Here is a 23,797-nt window from a genome sequence, read left to right on the forward strand (position 1 = left end):
CAGGCACAGATTCAGGAGGGGCGGGGCTGTAAGGGAATCTCGGAGGCTGCTTTCGGAGGGTAGCATGGTGTCATGATGAGATTCGCTCGATGGGATCTTATGTGATGCCTAGAAGCCGAACCTGTCTTTGCTAGTGCCCAGGTTAGAGCTTCTGTCATATTTAGAAACTTGAGAAGAAACAGTGGCCTTCCTAGAGTGGAAGCTCAGGGGGATGTCCCAGGGTTGGGGTGTTCAGCAAAGTGCTGTGAGCTGTGCTGGGAAGGCCACAGAGCCGTGTCTCCTGTGGGTCTCCGCCACCTCCATGAACAGAAAGATGCGTGACGTGGGGGGTGGGGGGAGCCTGGCAAGGCCGTGAGAGGAGGCAGGGGAGGAGGGGCCAGCTCAGGCCAGCTCAGGTGTGGGCTCAGAGGGCCTCCCCAGCCGGCCCCCAGAGCCTGCACACGGCCAAACTCAGTGAAAGCTGCTGTCAGCATTGCAAGGAAAGGAAGGCAGAGGAAGCAGTTCATGTAGGAAATAAAACGATGGCAAGTACACGCTCCAGCCCCCAACAAGCCCATCCCAACGGCCTCCCGTAGTAACCTCTGTTCTCCACGTCAGTTTTTCTCACGTGGCTTCTGGCTGTGGCCGTCCCCTCTTGTTCTTTCAACTGCCCTCAGCTCCGACCCACCCTTCAAAGGACAAGATTCTTGAGGGCAGCATAATTTAGCCAAAGAAGGTTAATAAAGCACCTACTATGTGCCAGGCACTGTTCTAGGAGCTGACAACAGAGAAGACAGCAGCATGGACACAGTATGTGCCTTCGGGGCGATGCTGGGGCTAGACAGCAAACATAACCAAATCCAGGGGAGGGCTGCAGGGAGGACAGAGCTGGCCGTGTGCACACGGTGCTGCTCTGCATGTGGGGCCCTGGGGGCAGTGACATCTCAGCAGCGTCCTGAAGGAAGTGAGAGGTGGCCCTGTGGGAACTGGGAGATGCATGCAGGCTGGGGGCTGGCCTGCACAGAGGGTGGGCTTCAGGACAGCAGGGAGCCATGTGGCAGGAGTCAGGAGCGAGGGGCAGTGGAGAGGGATACAGTTTGGGAGCAGCTGACACCCAAGAGCTGAGCTAGGCGTGCAGGAAATGTTCGGTCAGTCCATCTTGAAAAAAAAGTCATCTTAAGCAAAACCGAAAGTGTCAGAGCCGGGACACTTGTTGGTGGGCTCTCAAATCAGGCTGATTGGAATCTGGCTCTGCCCTTGGCTAGCGTCTTAGTCCCAGGCAAGTTCCTTCCGCTGAGCTTCCAGTTTCCATTTTCTGATCTACAAAATGGGGCTAGTGATAGTACTATTAATACTTCAGAAGGGTAAATACGACCTCAGAAACATTGCACTGAGTGGAAGAAACCAGTCACAAAGGTTCACATATTGCAGGATGTCATTTGTATGAAACATGCAGAGTAGGTAAATCCACAGGGAATGGAAGCCGGGTAGCGGCTGCCAGTGGCAGGGGCGAGGGGGATCAGGAATGACTGCTGGGTGCGGGGGGTCTCCATCGGGGTGGTGAAAATGTTTTGGAACCAGACAGAGGCGATGGTTGTATAACATTGTGAATGTACTGAATTGCACACTTTAAAATGGTTAATTGTATGTTCTGTGAATTTCACATTAAAAAAATGAAAAGCAAATGATGAACAAACCTGCCTGGAGGGAAACACAAGAGTAAATACAACAATATAGGCAGAACACTTAGCAAAGTCCTGATTTGGCAGACACTCAGTAATGGGGGAGCTGGAGTCCAGCAGCTGTGGGTCCATCGGGGTCAGTCAGTAGCTGATAACGGGGCAAGTTGCCTCATCTGTGAAATGTCCCAGGCCCGCTGTGAAGACCCAGTGAGGTGGCACCTGCACGTTCTCAGCACAGGGCGGTGCACGAGGACTCTGAGAGCCAGAGCTCTTACAAGGTGTCCTGCACCAGAGCACCCAGAGAGGCAGCATTGCCCAGTGGCTACTGCTCAGGCCGGGTGTCCAGCTGGCCTGAACTCAGAGCCTGCCTTTTCTAGGGTTGCCACCTTGAGCAGCTCGTCACCTTCCTTGAGTGTCAGTTCCCGTACCTACCAAATGGGGGACAGTGGTTGTGCCTAGCTCCTGTGGGGACAAGATTCCATGAGATTACATTGTGTAGCATGCTTAGCTCATAACGAACATTGTAAATATTAGCTAATTAACGACTTAGCCACTTCATCGGAAAATTATCCCTTCAAGATGTTAGTGTGGACTTCACCCTTCTTGCCCAAACCACATTTACCAAAAAACTTGTGCGTCTCATCCCTTTGCCAGTTGCAAACTGTTCCTTTCATATTACATATTTTAATCTTTTAATCATGGATCAATCCCAAGTAGCATGGACAGAAAGTCTTTATACATCTGCACATAAACATGCCAGGTAAGCTCGAGCTCCGTCTGGCTCATTCACCGCTAGATCCAAGGGGCCGGGGCGGCCGGTGCCTGGCACGTAGGCAGCACAGGGTAAACAGCTGTTGAATGAATGAATGAGCATAAGTCAGCTTTCTTAAGCCAGAGGCATTGATTTGCACTGAGGTATTTACACTTCGTTGTCTGACCCCTCTTGCAGCTGGGCACCTGAGAAGCTGGTGCCTGGGAAGGAGGTCATGTCATCGTTTGTCCTCTGTCGTATCCTTGTCTTCCGTTTGCCCACTCTTGTTGAAAGGAAGTGCTGACTGCATAACGGGATCAGGGTGGCTGGACAGGAGACGGGGCAGGTGCCCAGACACATTAAATTTTAAGTCTGTACATTGTGTGATCTGCACAAGGAAGTCCAGTCATACGTGTTTTGACCATTATGTTGGTCCTGTAGTTTAAAATTGACACTTTTGCTTTTGCTTTTTTAAAATAATCCTTTTCTTGTGATTTCATAATCAGTGTTTTTCCTAATTGTAGAAATAGTAGTCTCGTAAAAAAAAATACAGACGTGTATAACAGAAAAAGACCCTTTTATACCCCCCCAAGCCCACTGGCCCCCCCGAGATAATCATTATGACCAGTTTTGTGTTTGTCCTGCCACATTTACTTCTCTGTGAAACATAAACTGGCTTGGATCGTACTTGTTAGTATGTAACTTTTTTTTAAACTTAAGGTGGTGTCTTGGCCTCTCTCACCGGTTCTGCCTCGTTGCTTTTAAAAGCTGCCTCAGTTTGTTACCCCTCCCTGTTTGTGGACATATATGTGTGCCCAGTTTTTTGCTATTGTAAGTAATTCAGGAGTAAGAAATCTTGCCCGTATATCTTTGTACTTGTACAAGTATTTGCTTAAAAGATATTTCTGAACCAAGATGCTTGGCTCCTCTGGGCCTCAGTTTCCCCACTGGTGCATTGAGAATACTGAGATGATATGTGCACTTGATTAATGATAGTTTGGTTTTATTTTAAACCAGAATGTATTAAAATCTAGCTCGACTACTAATTGCCAGTTACTTTTAAAATTAGGCCCCAGTTAAATATTTTAGAATGAGTTAACTTACTTTTACTTTGCAATTGTCTCTTCTTTCGTCCTTGAAGTGGTGACTGTTTGGGTGCTCTTCTCACCTCTGGTCCTTGGGTTCCTGCAACCTTTTCCACCTGGATTTAGTCAAAGAAACACCCTGTGCTTGAACAAGACATTCTGCTCGCTCCATAAGGTGTTCTTGTAGACTTCGTTGGTTGCTAAATCCGACCGCACAGTGTCCACTATGCAGTTGAGGGGTGGAAGCCAGCCCTACTGTCATGTGCCTCTGTGGAGGAGAAAAGAGGTGACTTAGCCTCCCTGACTGCACGAGTTGGACTCTCTAACATCACATGACGGCACTGGCCAACATAATTTGGGCAATTATTACGTGCCAGCCCAAATGCTGAGCCCGTGGGTCGGCACTTTTCCTCCTCCCCAGCTATTGCCCTCCCTAGCCCCATCCTAGATGGGGATGCTGGGGCTTGCCCACGGCCGCACAGCCCTCATGTCTGGGGCAGGGTGTGGGCGCTGCCTGGGCGTGCAGGCCAAATCACAGCTGTGGGTGCGAAAGTGGGAGCAGAAGAAAGTCTTTCTTGGGCATCCACAGGGGTATTGAGGATGGTCAGCACAGGGTTTTTAATTTGTCGGTGGGGGTGTGGGGGAGTATGTGCTTAGCTCGTGTGAAAGGCAGACTTTGGCTTGGAAGCCAGAGAAGGGAACCACCTCACTGGACTGACCAACGGGCCTGCAGGGCTCTGCCCATGGGAGATGCGCTGGGGAAGCTCGGCCGCTCCCTGCAGAGTAAACTGGCAGTGTCGGCATGAGGGTGGCATCTCCCTAACCTGGACAACCTGTTGCTCCAGCTGGGAAGCCGGTCACTGTCATCTCCTCTGTCCTTCGGCGCACAGAATCATGGGAGCGTTCTCTCTCTTCCTGAGCGCCAGGATAGTTTTGCTCCTTCTCGGGGCAGGCGCACTTGCTTTTCTCTGCTGATTTCCTGCCAAGCGCACTCCAAGGAGCTGGTGGCAGAGCTTCAAGTTTGGGTCCAAGTTTGCCACTAATCTCGTTTAATGAAGCCCTGAGTGGCCACCTTGTACGGACGGACAAAGTCAGGCCTGGAGGAAACCCTTAGCCTGGGAAGTGCCCCAGGTGGTCCGTGCCAGGGAAATTGGGGCTCCAGTGACCCGAGGGACCCCTCTGGACATTGGGCTGTGGAGGGCATGCGGGTGGGAACAACACAGGGGGCTGTGGACTTCCCCTCCCACCTCCCCAGGGAAAAAAGGGGGATCAGGGCGCCAGTGCGTGCATGGCCGTGACGTCAGCATCCCGTAGTGTCCCAGGGACCGCGGTAACACAAAGGTGATTGCACGCTGAGCCTTTTTAATCGCCTAATGGCTGGACACCCGACTCGCGGGCTCAGGTTTCTGCCGCGGCCCAGCCCGGGCGCTGTAACTACACCCAAGTTTGGCCCAGCTTCTCCACATTACAGCCGAGACACGGACGCAAACAATTGAAGTCTTTGAGAACAATGAAATATGCATGGCTATCTGTGACAGGCCCGTAAAGTCGAGCAATTAGCCGGGTAATCCGAGAGAGGGAGCCGGCCCTGGGCAGCCCGCGGTTCCCCATTAGTTAAATGCATTTTGTACGTCCTCATCCCATCAAATCAACTAACACTTCCTTTAATTGGTTCATGAATTATACAGCCGCCCCGCATTATAATTTAATCGCCTGTAAACATTCATAGGGCCCCGCCGTAAAGCGTATCGCGCTCATTAATTCGTTAATTTCAGCAGATGGAAGGGGAGATCGGATGAACGGTGGCAGAACAGAGCGCCTTGGGCAATGGAAGAAGGGAAAAAAGGTGGGGGGCCGTTTAGGTTTTTTAAGGGCTGTCAGAAACTCAATCTGTGAGCTGTCAGCAGCCCGGACCGTCTCCGCCCCCTCCACTCCGCAGCCTGCTGGAAGTGACTGGCGGATTCATACGGAGGCTTGTCAACCGTCTTTAAACATCAAGCCAGCGGGTAAACCGAGCCCAATGTAAATTAATTCTTGTCTTACGGCCCCCCTTTCTCTGTCCCCATGAATATTTCATGGCGGGCAGCATAAATATTAATTCTAATAGCTCTGCACAGTGGTTATTATTTCTGTTTTATGACAAATATTCATAAAATATTCAGGACCCTTTTTTAGAACATTTACACACTTGATTGTGAATTTTCCCAGTTTCCTGGGGACACTGTAAACATATTGGGGTTCTCTTGATGGACTTTTCCCCCTTAATTAATACCACTGGTTATTAATATTTAATCAGATTTAGGTTTTTCCAGAAGTAAAACCTATTAGATTGGCGGGCTAAAGGGCATTTCCCCCCAACTTCAGTCTGTAAAATGGGAGATTTCTGCCACCCTGAGACTGTTTCTCTTTGACACCTGGGTGATGTGACAAAGGATAACCTCTTTGCCTTTTTATTTTGAAAACAATATCTGTCTTTTTTCTTTGCACGTGTCTATTCTGTTCTTACTTTTTAGTGGAGAGCTCTGGCGGCAACCCAACTTCCTGTAATGAAATTCTTTAGAAGATGCCACTGCAATATTTATGCAAGGATTTAACATAATTTTGGAGTAATTAAAGTGTGGGTTTAACAACCACAGTGGCGGATTCCTTAGGCAAGGCAGCTGTGATTGGGGATAAAGGGTCTTTTGGAATCCTCAGTGTTTATCTTTAGCCCTGAGAGGCAGCTGTGCTCCGTGTCCTTATTGAGGCAAGCTAAGGAGTGATCCCGCCCTTGGAGGGAGCCGGGTGCCCCGTATGTAACGGAGGACACAGAGGAGCCCGAGGTGGGGTCCAGCTCGCCTCCTAAGTTGCTCCAGCCTGCGCTGCCCGTCCCCCGACTCTCACTAGAGACCGCACGAGCGCTCTAACAACTTCAGGGAACAAAGCACGATGGCTTTACATATGGGAACGTGGCAGGGCAGCAAGAGAGTGTCTTGGGGTCAGGCTGGCCTGGAGATGGCACCTCACCCCTCGGGGCTGAGTTTTTTCACCTGGGAAATGGGCAGGATCACAGTACCTGGGTCATGTGCTTCTTACGAGGATTAAATGAGAAAACACGTGTGTAACACACCCAGCACAAGCACCTGGCACATTGTGGGTATCGATAAAGGCTTGCAGTGACGACAATGACGATGATGATGAATGGAAGGCAGAGGAGTAAAACTGAGGCCCAGCAGTAAAACACTTTCAGGTGCAGGGATCCGTGGATGCCGTGGCTGTGGAAAGGGCTAACGAAGGCCTCTCTGCAGCACCTCACAGCGTACAGCAGGAGGGTCAAGGGTGGGCTTCCCGCGGTGGGTAGAGCCACTCCCCTCACCCCAAGCAAGGGCCAGGGTCTCTGGTCTACAGAGGTATCTGCTACAGGATTTGCTTCTGGGGTTCTGGCTAGCTTTCCACTTGGCTACTGTCATGGTTGCCTTAAACTCATTTGCCTTTTTCTCTGGGGAAAAGTTTGCAGAACTTTGTGGCTTCCAACAATTTGTGTTTCATTATTGTCTGGGGAGCGTCTGGATGGCAGCGTGCAGAGGAATGATTCTCTTTCTTCCCAGTGGTGAAGGAGGCAGACATTTTAAGATGACTTTAAAATGGAGATGGATTATGCAGGAATTTGATACCCGGGTCATTCTCCTTACACCAGACTGTTGCATTTTGTACAGCACGTGGTAAACTACCAGGAGTCCTTGCTAATTTAATGACAGTCACAGAGAGCGTTTTCCTTGCCCCTGGAGAGGTTTTAGACACAGCCAGCGTAGATTTGCCACTGTCAATTGTGCACAGTTTTAAACAAGAAATGGCCTGCAGGAGCCTCTTTTGTCAAGGAGTGGGGAGCGAAGAAAAGTTAGGGGCACTGCAGGTGCTACCTGAGGGCAGGAGGCACAATGCATGGGGGTTTAAAAAGAGGTAGAGATGTTTAGCCTTTAATTGTCAAATTTTATTCTTGTTAAAGTAAAAACAAAAGATACATAGTAAACATTTAAAAATTCTGGCCAGGGCCTTTTCCGGAATCCAGGGAGGCCTTTTGTCCAAACTCCTTCCTACAGTGCTCTCCCCTACGCACTGTCCTTTCTGACGGCTGTTAGGGGGATCTGTGCACCTGCACCTGTGGCCCAGGACACCTGCTTGGAGGACCAGAGAGACAACCCCATTGAGTCATGGGGCGCTTCTCTGTGAGATGGAATTAGGCCTCCCCCCACATCAGAGCGGGCTGTGTACCGACATGCGCCCATTCGCTCTCGGCATGTGTATTTAGCACTCAGCACATGCCAGGCATGAAGAGTTCAGCGCCAACGCGGGGGTCCCAGCTCCCGTCTTTAGACAGCCCACCCCAGTGTGCTCAGCGGCGTGACTCCTGCAGGGGTCTCGTCTGTCTCTCGTGTGCGGTGGGTGGATAGTCTCTGCGTGACTCGCGCGCCCGCTGCCCTTCTTCCCGGTTTCCCAGGGCAGCTTTCCTCCACCCACTCGAAGCTCATCTTCATCTGCAGTTCCGATTCGCTCCCTCTAACCGCTTGCCCATTGCTAGCTGCCGTCCCCAAATGTGGCCATCCCTAGACATGAATGCTGCCTTTCTGCCTTTTTTTTTTTTTGGATTTTCACTTATAATAAAAAGGAGTATGTTTTGTAAATCACCCCTGTACAGGCTTGTCAGACCTGTCACCCCCCTCTCAGTCATTCCCTCTCCAGGACTATGGACACAGCTGCCCAGACCCCACTCGGATGCCCCCATCCTCTCAGTCACCTCCTACCTGCACTGTGCTGCCCCAAGCCTGCTGCGACTGCCAGGGTGCCCTAGAGCTGCCCAGGGTTTAGTAATACGGATGCCCAAGTGCATAGATTTAGTCTTCTTTTACGTTGTGAACAAATGTGAACACAAAAGAGCCAATCCTACAAGATGGATCCTGAGTGGCTAATGAGGCCTAAATTTAAAAGGGAGCCAAGTAGCCATTTGCTGAGTAGAGCTCACACGTCTCTGCCTTTAAACTACACAGAGATCTTGTCCTGGCGAGTCTGCAAAAAGTAGCCACTCCTGCTTCGTGCCACGTGAGCATCCGCAGGTTGCCACTGTGCGAAGACTAATTTGGCAACAACTTCTATGTTCCATCTCCACCCCGATGTGTCATAGGCAGCACGTTTTAGTTAAAGATAAGCAGACCATTCTGAGTGTTAACCCACGGTGTCATTTTGCACTTTTCTTGGTGGCTCTCCCTTCTCTCTAGTTCCCATCTTCAGCGGCAGTCAGCACAAAGCTCCCCTCGAGAAGAGACCCCATGGTTACCCCACAGCCGGAGTCGGCTGCAGCCCACCTGGGAAGCGTGTGCTCTCCCTGTGACAGAGGCTGAGTCTCCATTTAAAGCCCAGACAGCGTCACTGCCTGAAAAAGCTGGAGCCTTTTTCAGGACACTGTTTTCCTAGACCAGACTTTCCCAATCTGAATGTCAAATTTGGAAATTCTAAGGTAACAAGGGATCTATTTGTGCCTCCTGGTGTATGTTGTTTGTTGTACATATAGTTCACATTTTTGTATATTCTTCATACAAATCCTTTATTAGATGTGTGTTTTGTAAATATTTTCTCCCAGTCTGTGGCTTATCTTTCATTTTCTTAATATCTTTTGAAGAGCAGACATTTTAAATTGTTAGACTTTTAATGACATCTAATTTATCAATTTTTCTTTTATGGATCATGATTTTGGTGTCATATCTAGGAAAATCTTTAACCCAAAGTCACAAAGGTTTTCTTCTAGAAGTTTGATAGTTTTGGGTTTTACATTTAGATCTGTGATTCATTTTGAGTCAAATTCTGTATATAGTGTGAGGTATGGGTCAAGATGATGACGATAATGATGATGATTTGTATATGGATATCCAGTTATTCCAGCACCAGTGGGGGAAAAGACCATTCTTTCTCCATTAAATTGCCTTGATACCTTTATTAGAAGTAATTGGCCATATTTTTTGAGCTGGAATCTGTTCTATTCCTTTGATCTATGTGTCCTTTAACTAACACCCAATGTCACAATTATGATAACTTTGTAGTCAGTCTTAAAATTAATTTTCTCTTCTTTTTCAACACTGTTTTAATAATTCTTATTTCCATATAAATTTTAGAATTGTGTAGAATCTTCAACAAACTTTGTTGAAATTTTGATTGAGATTGTACTGAATCTATAGATCAATTAGAGGGGGGTTGACATTTTACAGTATTGAGTCTCTGAGTCCATGAACATGGTATAGCTTCCTCATTTACGTCATTATTTCTTTTATCATTGTTTTGTAGTCTTCAGAACACAGACATTATATTATTTTGTTAGCTTTACACCTAAGTATTTCACTTTTATACTATCATAAGTAGTAATTTTTAATTTCAACTTCCAATTATTTATAGCTAGTATCTAGAAAGTCTATTTTTTGTATATTGATCTTGTGTCCTGTGAATCACTAAACTTATTAATTCTAGTGGCTTTTTAAAAAAATTCTTTGGGTCTTTCTATTTGGAGAATAGTGTCATCTACAAATGGAGACAGTTTTATTTTTTTCCTTTTCAATTTATATGCTTGTTATTTCCTTTTCTTATCTTACTGCACAATCCAGGACTTATAGTATGATGACGAATAGTAGTAGTGAGAGTGGACATTCTTAGCTTGTTCCCAATTTTAGGGAAGCATTTAATCTTTCCTCATTAAGTGTGATATTAACTATAGTTTTTTTCATAAATGCCCTTTATTGGGTTGATGAATTTCCCTTCTGTTTCTAGTTTGCTGCGAGGGTTTTTTTTTTTTTATTATTCTTTTTATGTATTGCTGGATTCAATTTGCTAATATTTTACTGAGGATTTTTGCATTTGTGTTCATGAGGGATATTGGTTTGTAGTTTTATTGTAATGTCTTTGTCTGATTCTGGTATCAGGAAAGACTGCCTAATCAGATAAGTATTCCCTCTTCTTTTATTTTCTGAAAAAAATTGTGTTGTATTTGCATTATTGTGTAGAACTAGTACTATTATATGGTTCATATTTTTTGGTCTGCCCATTTATTTCTATACCTGTGTATATATTCAGAACTCATTAAATAGTAAGTTTATTCAAGGTCAGAGAACTCCTCTCCCCCAGTTGCCTTCACCATAATGTCTACTAACTGCACCATAGTGCTTTATATGTGGGGATGAGGGGGGTAAAACTATGTATAACATAAAATTTACTATTTAAACCATTTAAAAAATTTTGTTTATTTTTATTTTTTTATTTTTTTTTGTAGAGACAGGGTCTCAGTCTGATGCTCAGGCTACAGTGCAGTGGCACAATCATAGCTCACTGCAGCTTTGAACACAATGATCCTCCCACCTCAGCTCCCCAAGAAGCTAGGACTACAGGCACATGCCACCACCCCTGGCTAATTTTTTTTTTTTTTTTTTTTTTGTGGTCTCACTATATTGCCCAGGCTGGTCTCAAACTCCTGGCCTCAAGCAATCTTCCCACCTTAGACTCCCAAAGTGCTGGGATTACAGGTGTGAGCCACTGTGCCTCACCTATTTTAACCATATGTAAGTGTACAGGTCAGTGACATTAAGTACCTTCACATGGTTGTGAAACTATCACCACCATCCATCTCCAGAACTTTTTCGTCACCCCAAACTGAAATGCCATACCCATTAAACACTAACCCCATCCCCTCCACCACCTCTGGAAACCCCCATTCTACTTTCTCTCTTCATGAATTGGACGACTCTTAAGTACCTCATATAAATGGAACCATACTGTGTTTGTCCTTCTGTGTCTGGCTTATTTCCCTTAGCATAATGTCCTCAAGGTTCATCCATGTTGTAGCATATGTCAGAATTGTATTCCTTTGTAAGGCTGAATAATATCTCATTGCATGTACAGTCATGCACTGCATAACATTTCAGTCAGCAATGGAACGTATAAGACGGTGGACCTGTAAGATTATATTACCGTATTTTGACTCTACCTTGTCTCTGTTTAGATATGTGTGGATACACAAATACTTAGCATTGTGTTAGAATTGCCTTCAGTATTCAGTACGGTAACATGCTGTACAGGTTTGCAACCTAGGTGTGTCATAGGCTATAGCACCTAGGTTTGTGCAGGCATACTTTGTGATGTTCACAGAGTGACACATTTCTCAGAATCTATCCCCATTGATAAGGGACACGACTGTGTTTTGTTTATCTATTCATCTATTGATGAGTATTTGGGTTGTTTCTACCTTTTGACTATTGTGAATAATGCTGCTGTGAACACTGCTGTACAAATATCTGTTCAAGTCCCTGCTTCCAATTCCTCTGGGTCTATACTCATAAAGTGGCATTGCTGGATCATATGGTAATTCTATGTTTAATTTTTTGAGGAGCTGCCATAACATTTTCCAGAGGCTGCACCATTTTACATTCCCACCAGCAATGCATAAGAGTTCCAATTTCTCCACATCCTTGCCAACACTTCTTTTCTATTTTTAAAAAAATGTTTATAATAGCCATTCTAGTGGATGTGAAATGGTGTCTCACTGTGGTTGCACGGTAGGGCTTTGTGTAGGGTTTTGCAGTCAATAGAGGCGTATTGGCTGAGATCAGAGGCCAACATAGGCAGGCCCCTGCCTCTGGACAGGACTGGACATCACATTTAAAGTCGGTTATTGTATATCACATCCCTCGATTTACCAAATCTATCCGTGGGTCCAGAGTAAATTTCATCAGTTCACTTAATTTCCAGGGAATTTGGCTCTGGAGCAGGGCATGGGCCTCAGGGTCTTTGAGGAAGAAGGTCCCTTTGTTCCGCAAACAGAGCCTCTGGCAGTGTGAGTAGAGGGGACGTTACAAGGGTGGTGTCACTGGGTATCTGACACCAAAGCCCAGACAGTGTGAGGCCCTCGGCTCTCTGGGACTCAGTTTCCCCATCTGGTGCACTAGGTAGATTGAATCAGAGCAGCAGTTCTCAACCCTCGCTTCACACTACAGGGTCTTGAGGAGCTTGTAACAATCCCCATTCCTGGCCTCAGCCTGGACCAATTAGGGCAGAACCTCTGGGGTGGGGCCTGGCCTCAGTGTCCTCAAAGCTCCCGGTGGTCTCAGTGTGCCGCCAAGGGTGGCCCCGCTGATGGGAGCTACGCTTCCCAAACACACCTGCACGTGAAAGTCACTTGAGAGGCTGATTTACAAATACGGGCCTCCCACACCCTCCCCTGGAGGTTTTGGGTTAGTAGCGGGGATGGGGGGTAGGGCCTACAAATCACTGTGGATCCAACTCGGCAGTGGGTGGTGGGGCTGGAGCTCTGCGTTGCTAACGAGCTCCAAGGTGGTGCTGATGCGCTGGTGCAGCCACCACACCTGGAGCAGGGATTAGCGGCCTCCCAGGCACCCTCCACCTGCGTCCCTAGGCAGCCACCAGCCTGAAATCCTTCAATCCCAAAGGCAGGCGCGGTGCCCTCCCCTGGCCAATCCGAGCGCCGGCTGCGCTCCCGCACCGGGAGTGTCTGCCCGGCATGGCTTTGCGTATTCTTTGCTTTCACCATCCTCCCTTTGCTGGATGTGTTGTCGTAAATAAACAACAGAAAACAAAAACCAGGGCCGGGGGCGGGCGTGGGCCAGATGCCTCCGCAGAGGGGCCTGGGCTGCCCCGCACCCCGCCACCTGGCCCTCCCCGCGGCACCGTGAACCTGGAGAATCAGAAGCTTCCAGCGTGGAACGCAGCCCTCCTCCGCGAGGCTCTTCCCGGCGACGCGTTTCAAGTACCAGTTGGGTGTCCTTGTGCTTCTGATCTCGCCAGCCTGTCACAAGCCATTCCCGTGAATGACGACAAGCAGTCTTGATATGCTGGGTTAAAAATTTTTCAACTGGGGCTTGTTTGTTTACGAAGCAGCTTCAATTATCAGGGATTTCCAAACTGGCTTCCTTTCTACTGGCGTCGGCAGCCCGAGCGGCACCGTCAGCCGCCAGCCACGGTGACAGCGTGTTTCGGTGTCGCTGTTGGGCCTTGCGCTGCTACGGGGGGCTGGCGTGTTCGGCGGCAAGGGATGAAAGCGCGTTGGAACACCAGCATTCCCGGTCTCGATGTTGTGTCTGGTGGCTGTTATTTTGCAGCACGTTGTGAACGGAAGTCATTATCGAGAGCACGTGCAGGGAAGAAGGGGATGTTCGTGGCTCCCAGCCCGCCAGGCTGCTGGGAAATCGCCATGTGGAGGGGCGGCTGCTGCGTCCAGGCGCCAGTGAAGCGAGAGAGGGAGAAGAAAGGCCGTGGGAGAAGCTGGCCTTGAAGCAGAAAGAGCATTTAGCTCAGGGATCTATGATTTTTTTAAGTTCACACATTTTCTAGAAGCAAGTGATGTTGGAGAGACTAGTGTATTAGGTGTCCTTTGGGTAACAATTGCAGGAAACCCAGTTCAAACTGGCTTAAGCAAAAGAAGAGAGTGATGTATTCATGTCAGTGAAATGTTGATGTTGGCTGCAGGCATAGCTTGATCCAGGGCCCAAACAATGTCTCGCGCCATTTCTCTGCTCTCTTGGACTGGGCTTCATTCTCAGTTAGGCTCTCTCTGGGTGCAGGCCCCAGACACCCTGGGCTTCCATTTTATCAGTTTTGTAGCCTCAGCGGAAATGAAGCTTCCTTCTCCCCAGCAAGCTCCGGGGCAGCCTCTCATCGTCTTGGCTTGGATCATCCCTGCACTATGAACCAATGCCCGAGGCCAGGAGGAGCCAGTGCTCAGATTGGTGACCTCTGGGCCTCCCTCATGCCAGCCCTGCAGTCCTGGAACAAGTTAGCTCAGTTGATCATAGTCCCAAACGCTATAATGCCAAATGTTGAAATCCTAAAAGCTCAAACTTTTAGACTTTACTAAAATTCTGAAAATATAATTCTGGAAAAAATAATTTAAATTTACATTTTAAAAGGAGATTTATGTGAAGCATAAAAACACAACAGAACACTTTATAGGCTGCTTTACACACAATAAAATAGGCAATAGTAAGATCCATATTTTTGCAAGCACAAACACTCAGGTGTACTAAGGGCAGTCACACGTGTCTAACGTTGTGAGCAGACAAATGGTATTCAAAATGAAACAGGTCAAAAAGTGAAATGTGTAAACACATACCACGACGTTTGGTGACTGTGTGCACTCAGCTTTATAACTGCGGTCATCTGAAATACCATGACAGGCAACCTAAGTCTTTCTTTTTTTAGACAGGTTCTTGCTGGCCTCAAATTCCTGCGCTCAAGCAATGCTCCCACCTCAACACAACCTAAGTCTCTTGACGAGATCAATCAAAAACCATGATGGTCCCCACCACATAGGCAGTCGCCCAAAGAGCTGGGAATCTTGAGAAATTTTATCTTTCACTAATGTAGACATATAAAAAGGATATCTCCTCATTTATTGAGGAAGTTTCGGCCGGGTTAGCTGTAATTCTAGCACTCTGGGAGGCCAAAGCAGAAGGATCCCTTGACCTCAGGAGTTCAAGACCAGCCTGAGCAGGAGCGAGACCCTGTCTCTACTAAAAAAAAAAAAAAAATAGAAAAGAGTACCCAGGTGTGGTGGTGTGCACCTGTAGTCCCAGCTACTTGGGAGGCTGAGACAGGAGGATCACTAGAGCCCAGGAGTTGGAGGTTGCTGTGAGCTACAACACCACCACTACACTCTAGCCAGGGTGACAGAGCGGGACTCTGCCTCAAAAAAAAAAAAAAAAAGAGAAAGTGAGAAAGAACAATGAGAAGGAACAAAGAGCCCCGCCCCTCCAAGGAGGGCATGGGCAGTCAGGGTGCACGAGCTCCCAGGGAGAGTATCCGGTGATGATGAGGATGAAATTACAATAGCTGCCGCATTTGAGCACTGAGTCTGTAAGAACCCCTCGCTAAGCTCGTCACACACTTTATCTCATTAAATCTGCAATACTAGGCAACTATTATTAGCCTCATTTTATAGGTGGGGAAGCTGAGTCTGAGAGAGATGGGGTAGTGGCCCAAGGTCACACGGCAAGTGCATGGTGGGAGCCAGAGTCTAATCCAAGTCTGTGTGACTCCAGAGAACGCGCTGTCCTCCTGCGGGGAGGGGGCACCTGCTGTCCTGCAGCTCACCTGAACAGTGCCCCCAGGGAGTCCTGCCTCAGGAGTGATGGGGGCTGGGAGCTGTCCCCAAATCAGGGGAGCTGAGAGCATCCTTGGCGGGGAACCCTCCCGCCCCACATCTTCCCCTGATGAACTCCACGTTTGGTCTCCTGGAGCCGCTGATGGCTCCACCCACATGCAGGGAGGATGCCTGGTCTGGCTGAGAGGGAGAGTCCAGCCCGGGTTCTCTCCAGGTGACCACAGTGCTTGTTCTTGTCTTAATTGTAGCTGAAATTCAGTTTATAGAGGTAAGCAAGCGGTGATACACACAGGTGAATGCCATTGAAACAAGAGTTTCTTACAGTCCCTGAGAGAGGGGGCACACCGCGCCACTCAGGGCCACATGTGGAGCCCCAGAGCCAGTGAGGAGGCAGCAAGGTGAGGGGAGAGCACGGTCCTCCACCTTCACTGTGGTCCCCAAGGAAGGGAGCAGGTGAAGCCGGGTAGGCAAGTCACAGTGCGCTTCGGACTGGGCAGTTTGAGTAATTCGGGTGGGCTCTGGGCTACAGGGTGGTCTCTTGCTGCCTGGTTCCTGGCCCTGGGCTGATTTAGGGCAGGGAGAATATTGGCCTGGGTGTGAGAGTCAGACGGAGGAGGGGCTTGGGGACACGGGCCCTGGGCTGGTGGTTTGTGTGTGAAAGGCGTGTTCGCAGGCAAGCTGTTTGCCGTCTCTGGGGATTAGCTCTGGGAGGGGCAGTCTCTACGGGATTGGGAAGGCCCCAGGGTGCCAAACCATCGTAAAATACAGAGGATAAAAGACATAATAAATACGGTTCTTTTCCTGTAGGGTGTTTTTCCTGAATGTGCCGTTTGATTCCATCGTCGAGCGGCTGACCCTGAGAAGAATCGATCCGGTTACAGGAGAAAGGTTTGTGCTGGGTTCTTGGGGGTTGGCCCTGCGAGGGCTGCCAGGGACCAGCCACAGCTGGGGAGCCTCTGACTGACCCACCACGGGGGTAACACTGGCTGCCACTGGAGGAAGACTCTAGAAATGGGCTTTATCCAGCTGGCTCTTCTGGGCAGTATCTGTTGACTCTGCCTGGAAGAGTAACCAGGAAGTTAATGTCTAACGCTCTGCGGCAACACGTTGGTGAAGCGCCCACCCACTCTCTCCCGGGCTCAGCGGCTTCACCCCAGCATGGGGAACGGCTGCGTTAGCTCGGTGTCCCCTGCGTGATTCCCTGGGGCTCTGCTTGAGCCATGATGCATCTCAGAGGTGGCTGTTGCACAAACACATCCCCATAGGAACGGCCACCTTTGAGCCTTCCCATAGTTATAGCAGGAAAATTCCGAGTTTTATCCTGCAGTCTGACCAAGTACACTCATTGCATTCACGTTGGAATGCAACAGAACCCCCCCAATCGCAAACGGGCAGGCGTGGCCATCTTCCCTGTAACCAGGCCATGTTTCCTGGTTGGGACTCAGGAGCGTGGTGGGTGGGGCAGGAAGGTAAAGCCAGGATTTTCCTAAAACATAGCCCTGATTTGCCGTCTTTGCTCCTGGGGGGCGTGATCTTTAGCTGACCCATGTCAAGTCCTGTGGCCTTATGTCTCCCTGTCCCTGGGATCTCCCCTGCAGTGACTGTGGTACTTCCTGTCACCTCCACTCACAGTTGTCATTATAGTCTCCCACTCCCCCAGCTGACTGTAAGTTCTGTAAGTGTGGTGTCAACAGCCATCTTGCTTACCGTGGCATTGTCAATGGCAGATGTGACGCCAGACGTAGAACAGATGCGTAATAGGTATTGTATGGAAGGATGAAAAAGAGGAAGAAGGAAGGAGGTAGAGAGAGAGCGAGCAGTGAATTTGACGCTTAGTATGTTCCTGGTTGTGTCCTCCTGTCACTGCTCTCTATCCCTCTCCCTTGAGTAGGGACCACATATTGGATCTCTCTGTGGCTCCAGGGCCCAGTCGAGGGTGTGCACACAGCTGGTGCACAGTAAATGTTTGCTGCTGGTGGTGGTAGTGGTGGTGACCGGGGCACGCCAACTTGGTCAGCAATAGAACAGAGTCTCTTTCTCCCTGCCCTCTGGGCTGGCCCGTGGGTCACCTGTTTTCTCCCCTCCCGTGCAGGTACCACCTGCTGTACAAGCCACCTCCCACCATGGAGATCCAGGCTCGTCTCCTGCAGCACCCGAAGGATTCCGAAGAGCAGGTCAAGCTCAAAGTCGACCTGTTCTACAGGAACTCCGCTGACCTGGAGCAATTCTACGGGCAGGCTGTCACCCTGAACGGGGACCAGGACCCCTACACAGTCTTTGAATATGTGGAGAGTGGGATCATTAACCCCCTGCCTAAGAAAATCCCCTGATGGGTTTCCAGCATTCCTCAGGGAGACAAGTTAACCCCCTACCCCCAAATTCTGGAAATCTCCGCTAGGCCAATAAAGAGTGCTGGGTACAGTCTCATGTGTCCTAAAGGTGAGGTGGCTGGAAGGTGGCCCTGTTTTGGGGTCTGGGAACACAGGACAGGTGAAGCCCAGGGAGGTGGTGAAGTTCAGAGCTTCAGACAGGGTCTCTGGAGTCAGACCTGGGGCGAGTCACGGCCCCAACACATCGTGTGTCCTTGGATCAGTCACCTAACCCTCAGAGCCTCTCTGTCCTCACAACAAAGTGAGGATGGCAGTAGCTGCCGCCCGGGGTTGCCGGGGGATTAAGATAAAGCTCTTAGCACAGAGCCTGGACTCATGAGCACCCAATAAAGCCAGCCTCACACACCGCCGTCTCCAGAGAGCACGTCCCGCAGAACTCTGCATGACGGGCAGCCACTAGCTGAAGGTGGCTATTGAGCACTTGAAATGTGGCCAGTGCAACCAAGGAGATGACTTTTAAATTTTATTTAATTTTCACAAATTTAAACAGCCACATGCAGCTGGTGGCTGCCATATTGGACAGTGCACGTCTAGACAGACTTAGCTGCTGCTTCAGACTCGCTTCCTTTGGGTCCCCCAGAGTGGGCAGAAGTAGTCCCTCTGGCGTCTGCACAGCCCTCAGGGCCGGGAGCAGACGCCAGAGGGACCGCAATCTGTTAGACCGAGGGAGCACTTGACCCTCTTCTGCGTGCCCCTACGCTGCCCTCCCATTATTTCCTTTTACCTTCGTAACTATCTTCATTAGGTAGGTTGGGTGTCCCCTCAGCAACTCAGGAGGACACTGAAGCTGCAGAGGGGAAGTGACTTGCCTAAGGTCACCTGGATTCATGGCTAGACCTAAACCCAGTGCTCTGGGCACCACCAGTGTCTACCCACGGGGCTGCAGCAGGCCGGCGGCCTAGGGTTCTTCCCTCTGGGGCTCTGGGAAGCTCAGGGAGTCTGGGCCTGACAACTTTTACATTTCCCCCTTTTGATCAAGATGTTTCTCTTAAAGTGCCATTGATCAATCATCTTGTAGTTAGGTTTTGATGTCTCTTGGTGCTGGGACAGATCTGTCCCAATTGCTGGTCTTGTCTCACGTTATGGGGATTGATGGGTGACTAGGAGTTGGTGTCAAAACCCTTTTAGCCACATTTGAACAAGGCAGGTTTGAAGGAGTGGCTCTCAGGCTAAGTCTACCTGGAGTCCATTATTAAGTTCAATTTTGTCCATTCCATAGTCTTTTGTTATCATCTCAAAGTGCCAGGGCAGCATTATTTTGTTAGGAGTTATATTTCTGCAAAAAATTTAGCAAGTAATAGATACAAAGTTTGAAAAGGGAAAATACAAAGTAACATTGATACTAATATGACAATTTCAGTTTGTGTTATATTAGGTTATTAAGTATGGAATGTCTGATTTCCTTAAGTACAAAGTTTGACAGTTGATATCTCTGACATTTTACTTTGACCCTTCTTGTTTTGTTTTGTTTTGTTTATTGTGAAGGTACATCCTCATTGTTTGGCTTGTAATTATCTTTCAAAAAAATTTTTATAGCAATTTTTTTGAAACCATGGATAAGTCAAAAATTCATGTCATTTTCGGATATTCCGTTGTGGAACCAATACAGCACAGACAACTCGAAATATCAATGAAGTGTTTGGGAAGGATGTGGCTAATGAACGCACAGCACATCGATGGTTTGAGAAGTTCCATTCTGGTGATTTTAATCTTGAAAATGAGCCACGTGGGTGACCTGAGACGAAGGTGGATAATGATGAGCTGAAAGCTGTAGTGGAAGCAAATCCATCTCAACCTATACATGAATTGGCAGCAAGGTTTGACGTTACTATTCCAACAGTATTGGACCATTGGAAACAAATGGGCAAGGTAAAGAAGCTGGTTAGATGGATTCCACATGAATTAAATGAGCATCAGAAGAGAAATCATCCTGAAGCTTGCCTTTCTTTGCTGTCATGACAGAAAGGTGAGCCATTTCTGCACTGTATTATTACGAGTGATGAAAAATGGATTCTTTTTATATGGGCACTCATTTCTCTAAATAGAATTCTTTAAGAGATGCTGACTATGCCAGAATGTACCATGTAGACACAACATACAATACATGCACATGCACGTACACACACCTAATTACATACACACATACACAGTGAAGATCTTATAACTTTCATTTTAGAATTTTAGTCATGAGATAGTAATACAAACTCACTGGTTTATAAAAAAATATTTGAATCCAAGTTATAGTGCTAACAAAATTAGGATTTGTTTACATGGCTAAACTTGATTTGTCCTGACAGGTAATCTAATAAAGGCTATGCACCAAAATTTTGAGCAAAGCAGTTTCTATGGTAGTTTGATTTTTAAAACCCTCTTTCACCTCCCCTGCTTTTTTCAGTTTTAAATGAGTTTAGGGTTAAATTTTTCAATTTACATTTGACTGGCTGAATTCTATAAGAAAAACAAAATCTCCAAGTAGCCTTGAAATAGTAACAAATCTATCTTTTGTTTGCTTGTCTGGTTTGTTTGATTATCAAATGCAAGTGGGGAGGAATTTTAGTGGTTTTTTTTTCCTGGCTTTTGCTTTTTGGCTTTGTCATGGCGAAAAAAGTAAAATGTTTATGCTGGATAGAGATACCTTATATTATAGCTGTGAGCTCATGATTTTGACCTGTTTGATCTGAGAGCCTAAATTTTACAAACATTTATCTAGTTCTTTATCCTTTTGATGATTGTTTTTTTCAATTCTCTCTCTCTCTCTCTCTCTATATATATATATATGTATATATGTTCCATCATTGCATGCAATTGTTAGTCAGGTAAACCTAAATTTTTATTTCTAAAAGGTGTCTGAGGTGGGAGGATCACCTGAGGCCAGGAGTTAGAGACCAACCTAGGTGATGTAGTGAGACCCTGTCTCTATAAAAAAAAATATTTTCAAAAAATTAGCCAGGCATGATGGCAGGTGCGTGTAGTCCCAGCTACTAGGGAGGCTGAGAAGGGAGGATCACTTGAGCCCAGGAGTACGAGGCTCCAGTGAGCTATGATCAGGCCATTGCACCCCAGCCTGGGCGATAGAGCAAGACCTGTCTCATTCATTCATTCATTCATACATACGTGCATACATACATACATAAATAGTGTCTAGGTTGTTGGGTACCACAGAACTGTTGTAATTTGTAAAGCCATTAATTTGAAAGCACTTTAAGACTTCTTATTTTTAAAAATCTTGGCTGGAATGTCATAAACAATGACTTCTATCTCAACACCAGTAGAAAAGTCAGATTTAAAGTAGAAAAAAAAAAAAGAGACAGAGAACTTAGAAGACTCTACACGTTAACTCTATGCTGCAGGTTTTTTGAGTAATGACCATTTGAGCTCCAGCTTTTCCTTGATATAATTTTGCTCATCAGTTTAAACATGTGCACAAGAATGGACCATAGCATGTAGCCAGCTGGAGTCCCAGAAACCCTGGCATGTTTTAATGTTTGAGAATCCCACTCCATTTCTCAGTCTCTTCAGAGCAAAGAACGTTCTGTGAACACTGTCAAGGAATGTCTGGAGTTTATGCCAGTGTTTTAGATGGTGGCAACTGCCCTAGTGGCTTTCAATTTGCCATCCTGCGCCCACCATGTATAAGTTTATTTTTCAGAAACAAGCAAAAGAGTCAAATCAAATCAAAAGAAACCAAAATAAAAATAATAGTGTTCACAAAAACGTTAGCAGATCAAGTGAAATATTAAACTAGGCCTGCAGACCAAACTGAAAGTAAATGCACCAGAAAAGACACGCCTCCCGGATGGAATGTAAATCCAAGTAGAGATCGAGAGGGCTCAGCCCAGAAAGACACTTGTCTTTACACCAGAAAGGACTTACCATAAAAGACTAATTAATGTCTTTAATCATCCCAGAAGGGACTGCATAGTTCTTTGCTCTACCCAGAGGCAGCAGCTCAGCCTGAGAAGACTCACCAGGACAAAAGAGGCGCCCTGTGGGAGCAGAGAGCTCGCAGGGATCAAGAGAGCACCGCACCTGCGGTTGCGAGAATCGAGAATCGCTGATCCCTTGCTAGTGATCTTTCTCAGGTCCTGTTTCTGACACCACCTATGCCGACCTAAATCACAAATGCAGACAGGCTCTCTAGCAGAAAAAAGACATTTATTTGGGAGTAGAGCATTGCCATGGGAATACGCATGATGTAGTAAACTTTGTGCATATTCAGGGAGGTAAAAGAAGACAAAGGTTTTTAAAGGAAAAAAATGAGAAGCATTCCATAATTGTTTTGAGATAATTATCCTTGGCTACGAAGATTTATAACAAGGGTGATGTCAGTCCAAGGTTGGCAGGCAGTTGCTGGGCAAATGTCCCTGCAGAAGTATTTTTGTTCAAGGTTGTGGTTTCTGCAGAGTCTTTTGTGCTAGTTTTTAGTTTTTGTTATCAGGCATGCAAGTATGATAACACTCTCTTCATGGCCTTCCTCAGCTCCATTTGTCTGTTTTTGTTTTGTTTTTTTTTTTCCTTCCTTGAGACAGAGTCTCACTCTGTTGCCCGGGCTAGAGTGCCGTGGCATCAGCCTAGCTCACAGCAACCTCACATTCCTGGGCTCAAGTGATCCTCCTGCCTCAGCCTCCCAGAGTGCTAGGATTACAGGCGTGAGCCACCACGCCCGGCTAATTCTGACAACTTTTATGTCATATTTGCTTTATGTAGTCATAGTTTTTGTCCACCTATTTTCTTTCTTTCATGCTCTTCTTCTTTGCTGCTTTTCTGGGCTTCCTTCTACCTTAAAATACCTCTTAGAATTTCCTTTGGTGTTGGTCTGTTGGTAATGAATTATTTTTATTTGTCTGAAAATGTCTTTATTTTTATTGTTAAAGGGCACTTTTGCAGAATCCAGAATTCCAGGTTCATATTTCCATCAGCGTTTCAAAGCCAGTTCCATTGTCTTCTCACTTCCATTTCTATTGAGAAGTCAGCTGTCAAGTCTTACTGCTGTTCCTTTTAAGGTAACTTGCCTTTTTCCCTCAGTTACTTAATTTTTTCCTGTCTTTGATTTTCAGCAGCTTAACTATATGATTGTGTGTTTTTATTTTTTTTATCCTGTTTGGTGTTCATAAGGCTTTGGGGAATTTCTAGTTAAGTTTTGGGAAATTCTGAGCTATTATTTATTCAAATATTTCTTTTGCCCCTTTCTCTCTCTCCTTTCCTTCTGGGGTTCCTACCACATTTATTTTATTTATATCTTCCCACTGCATTCTTTATATCTCTTATGCTCTTTCCTTCACTTTTGTTTTTTTCTCTCCCCACACAGCATTTTGGATATTCTTTTTCTGTAAGAGGCTAGATGTTTAATAGTAACTATCGTCAGCTTTGGGAGCCATGTAGGGCTTCTGTTGCTGCTGCTGCCTTTGTAACCCGCAACAAGTGTAAAACTCTCAAACTTGTCTTTTAGTCTCCTGAAGATATTTAAACATCGTTAAAGTCCATGTATGATAAGAACATAATTTGGATCACCTGTCAGTCTATTTCTTTTGTTTTTAAAAAAGTCATGTTGCCTTTTTGTGTGCCTAGTTATTATGGTTTTGGCCTATTTTTTATTGAATGCCAACAATCATAATTTGAGGCCTAGGCCAGCCTCTTTCTTCAAAAGAAGACAGTGAGAAGTACTGTCCAACTTGAATCACCTTAACCCAACTTCAAGGATTGAAATGATCTGAAGCTGGGCTCCAGTTCCTAGGGAAATCAGTCTATTTTCAGTTTACTTTTACTCTCAAGGTATAGTCCTT

At 46.9% G+C, this 23,797-nt stretch overlaps 1 protein-coding gene across 5 annotated transcripts in view; it reads left to right on the forward strand.

The window, feature by feature from the left end:
- The window catches only part of AK8 (adenylate kinase 8), a 113,286-nt gene extending 95,241 nt beyond the window's left edge, over positions 1-18,045 (forward strand). For all 5 annotated transcript variants that reach the window (XM_045563676.1, XM_045563677.1, XM_045563679.1 and 2 more), the window contains 2 exons: positions 16,432-16,512; positions 17,717-18,045. In XM_045563676.1, the coding sequence (XP_045419632.1) occupies positions 16,432-16,512; positions 17,717-17,954 (319 nt within the window). In that variant the 3' untranslated portion in view covers positions 17,955-18,045. The remainder of the gene's footprint in view (positions 1-16,431; positions 16,513-17,716) is intronic.
- The last annotated feature ends 5,752 nt before the right edge of the window (positions 18,046-23,797 follow it).

Source organism: Lemur catta, chromosome 10, assembly GCF_020740605.2.
Source record: "Lemur catta isolate mLemCat1 chromosome 10, mLemCat1.pri, whole genome shotgun sequence".
Lineage (NCBI taxonomy): Eukaryota > Metazoa > Chordata > Mammalia > Primates > Lemuridae > Lemur > Lemur catta.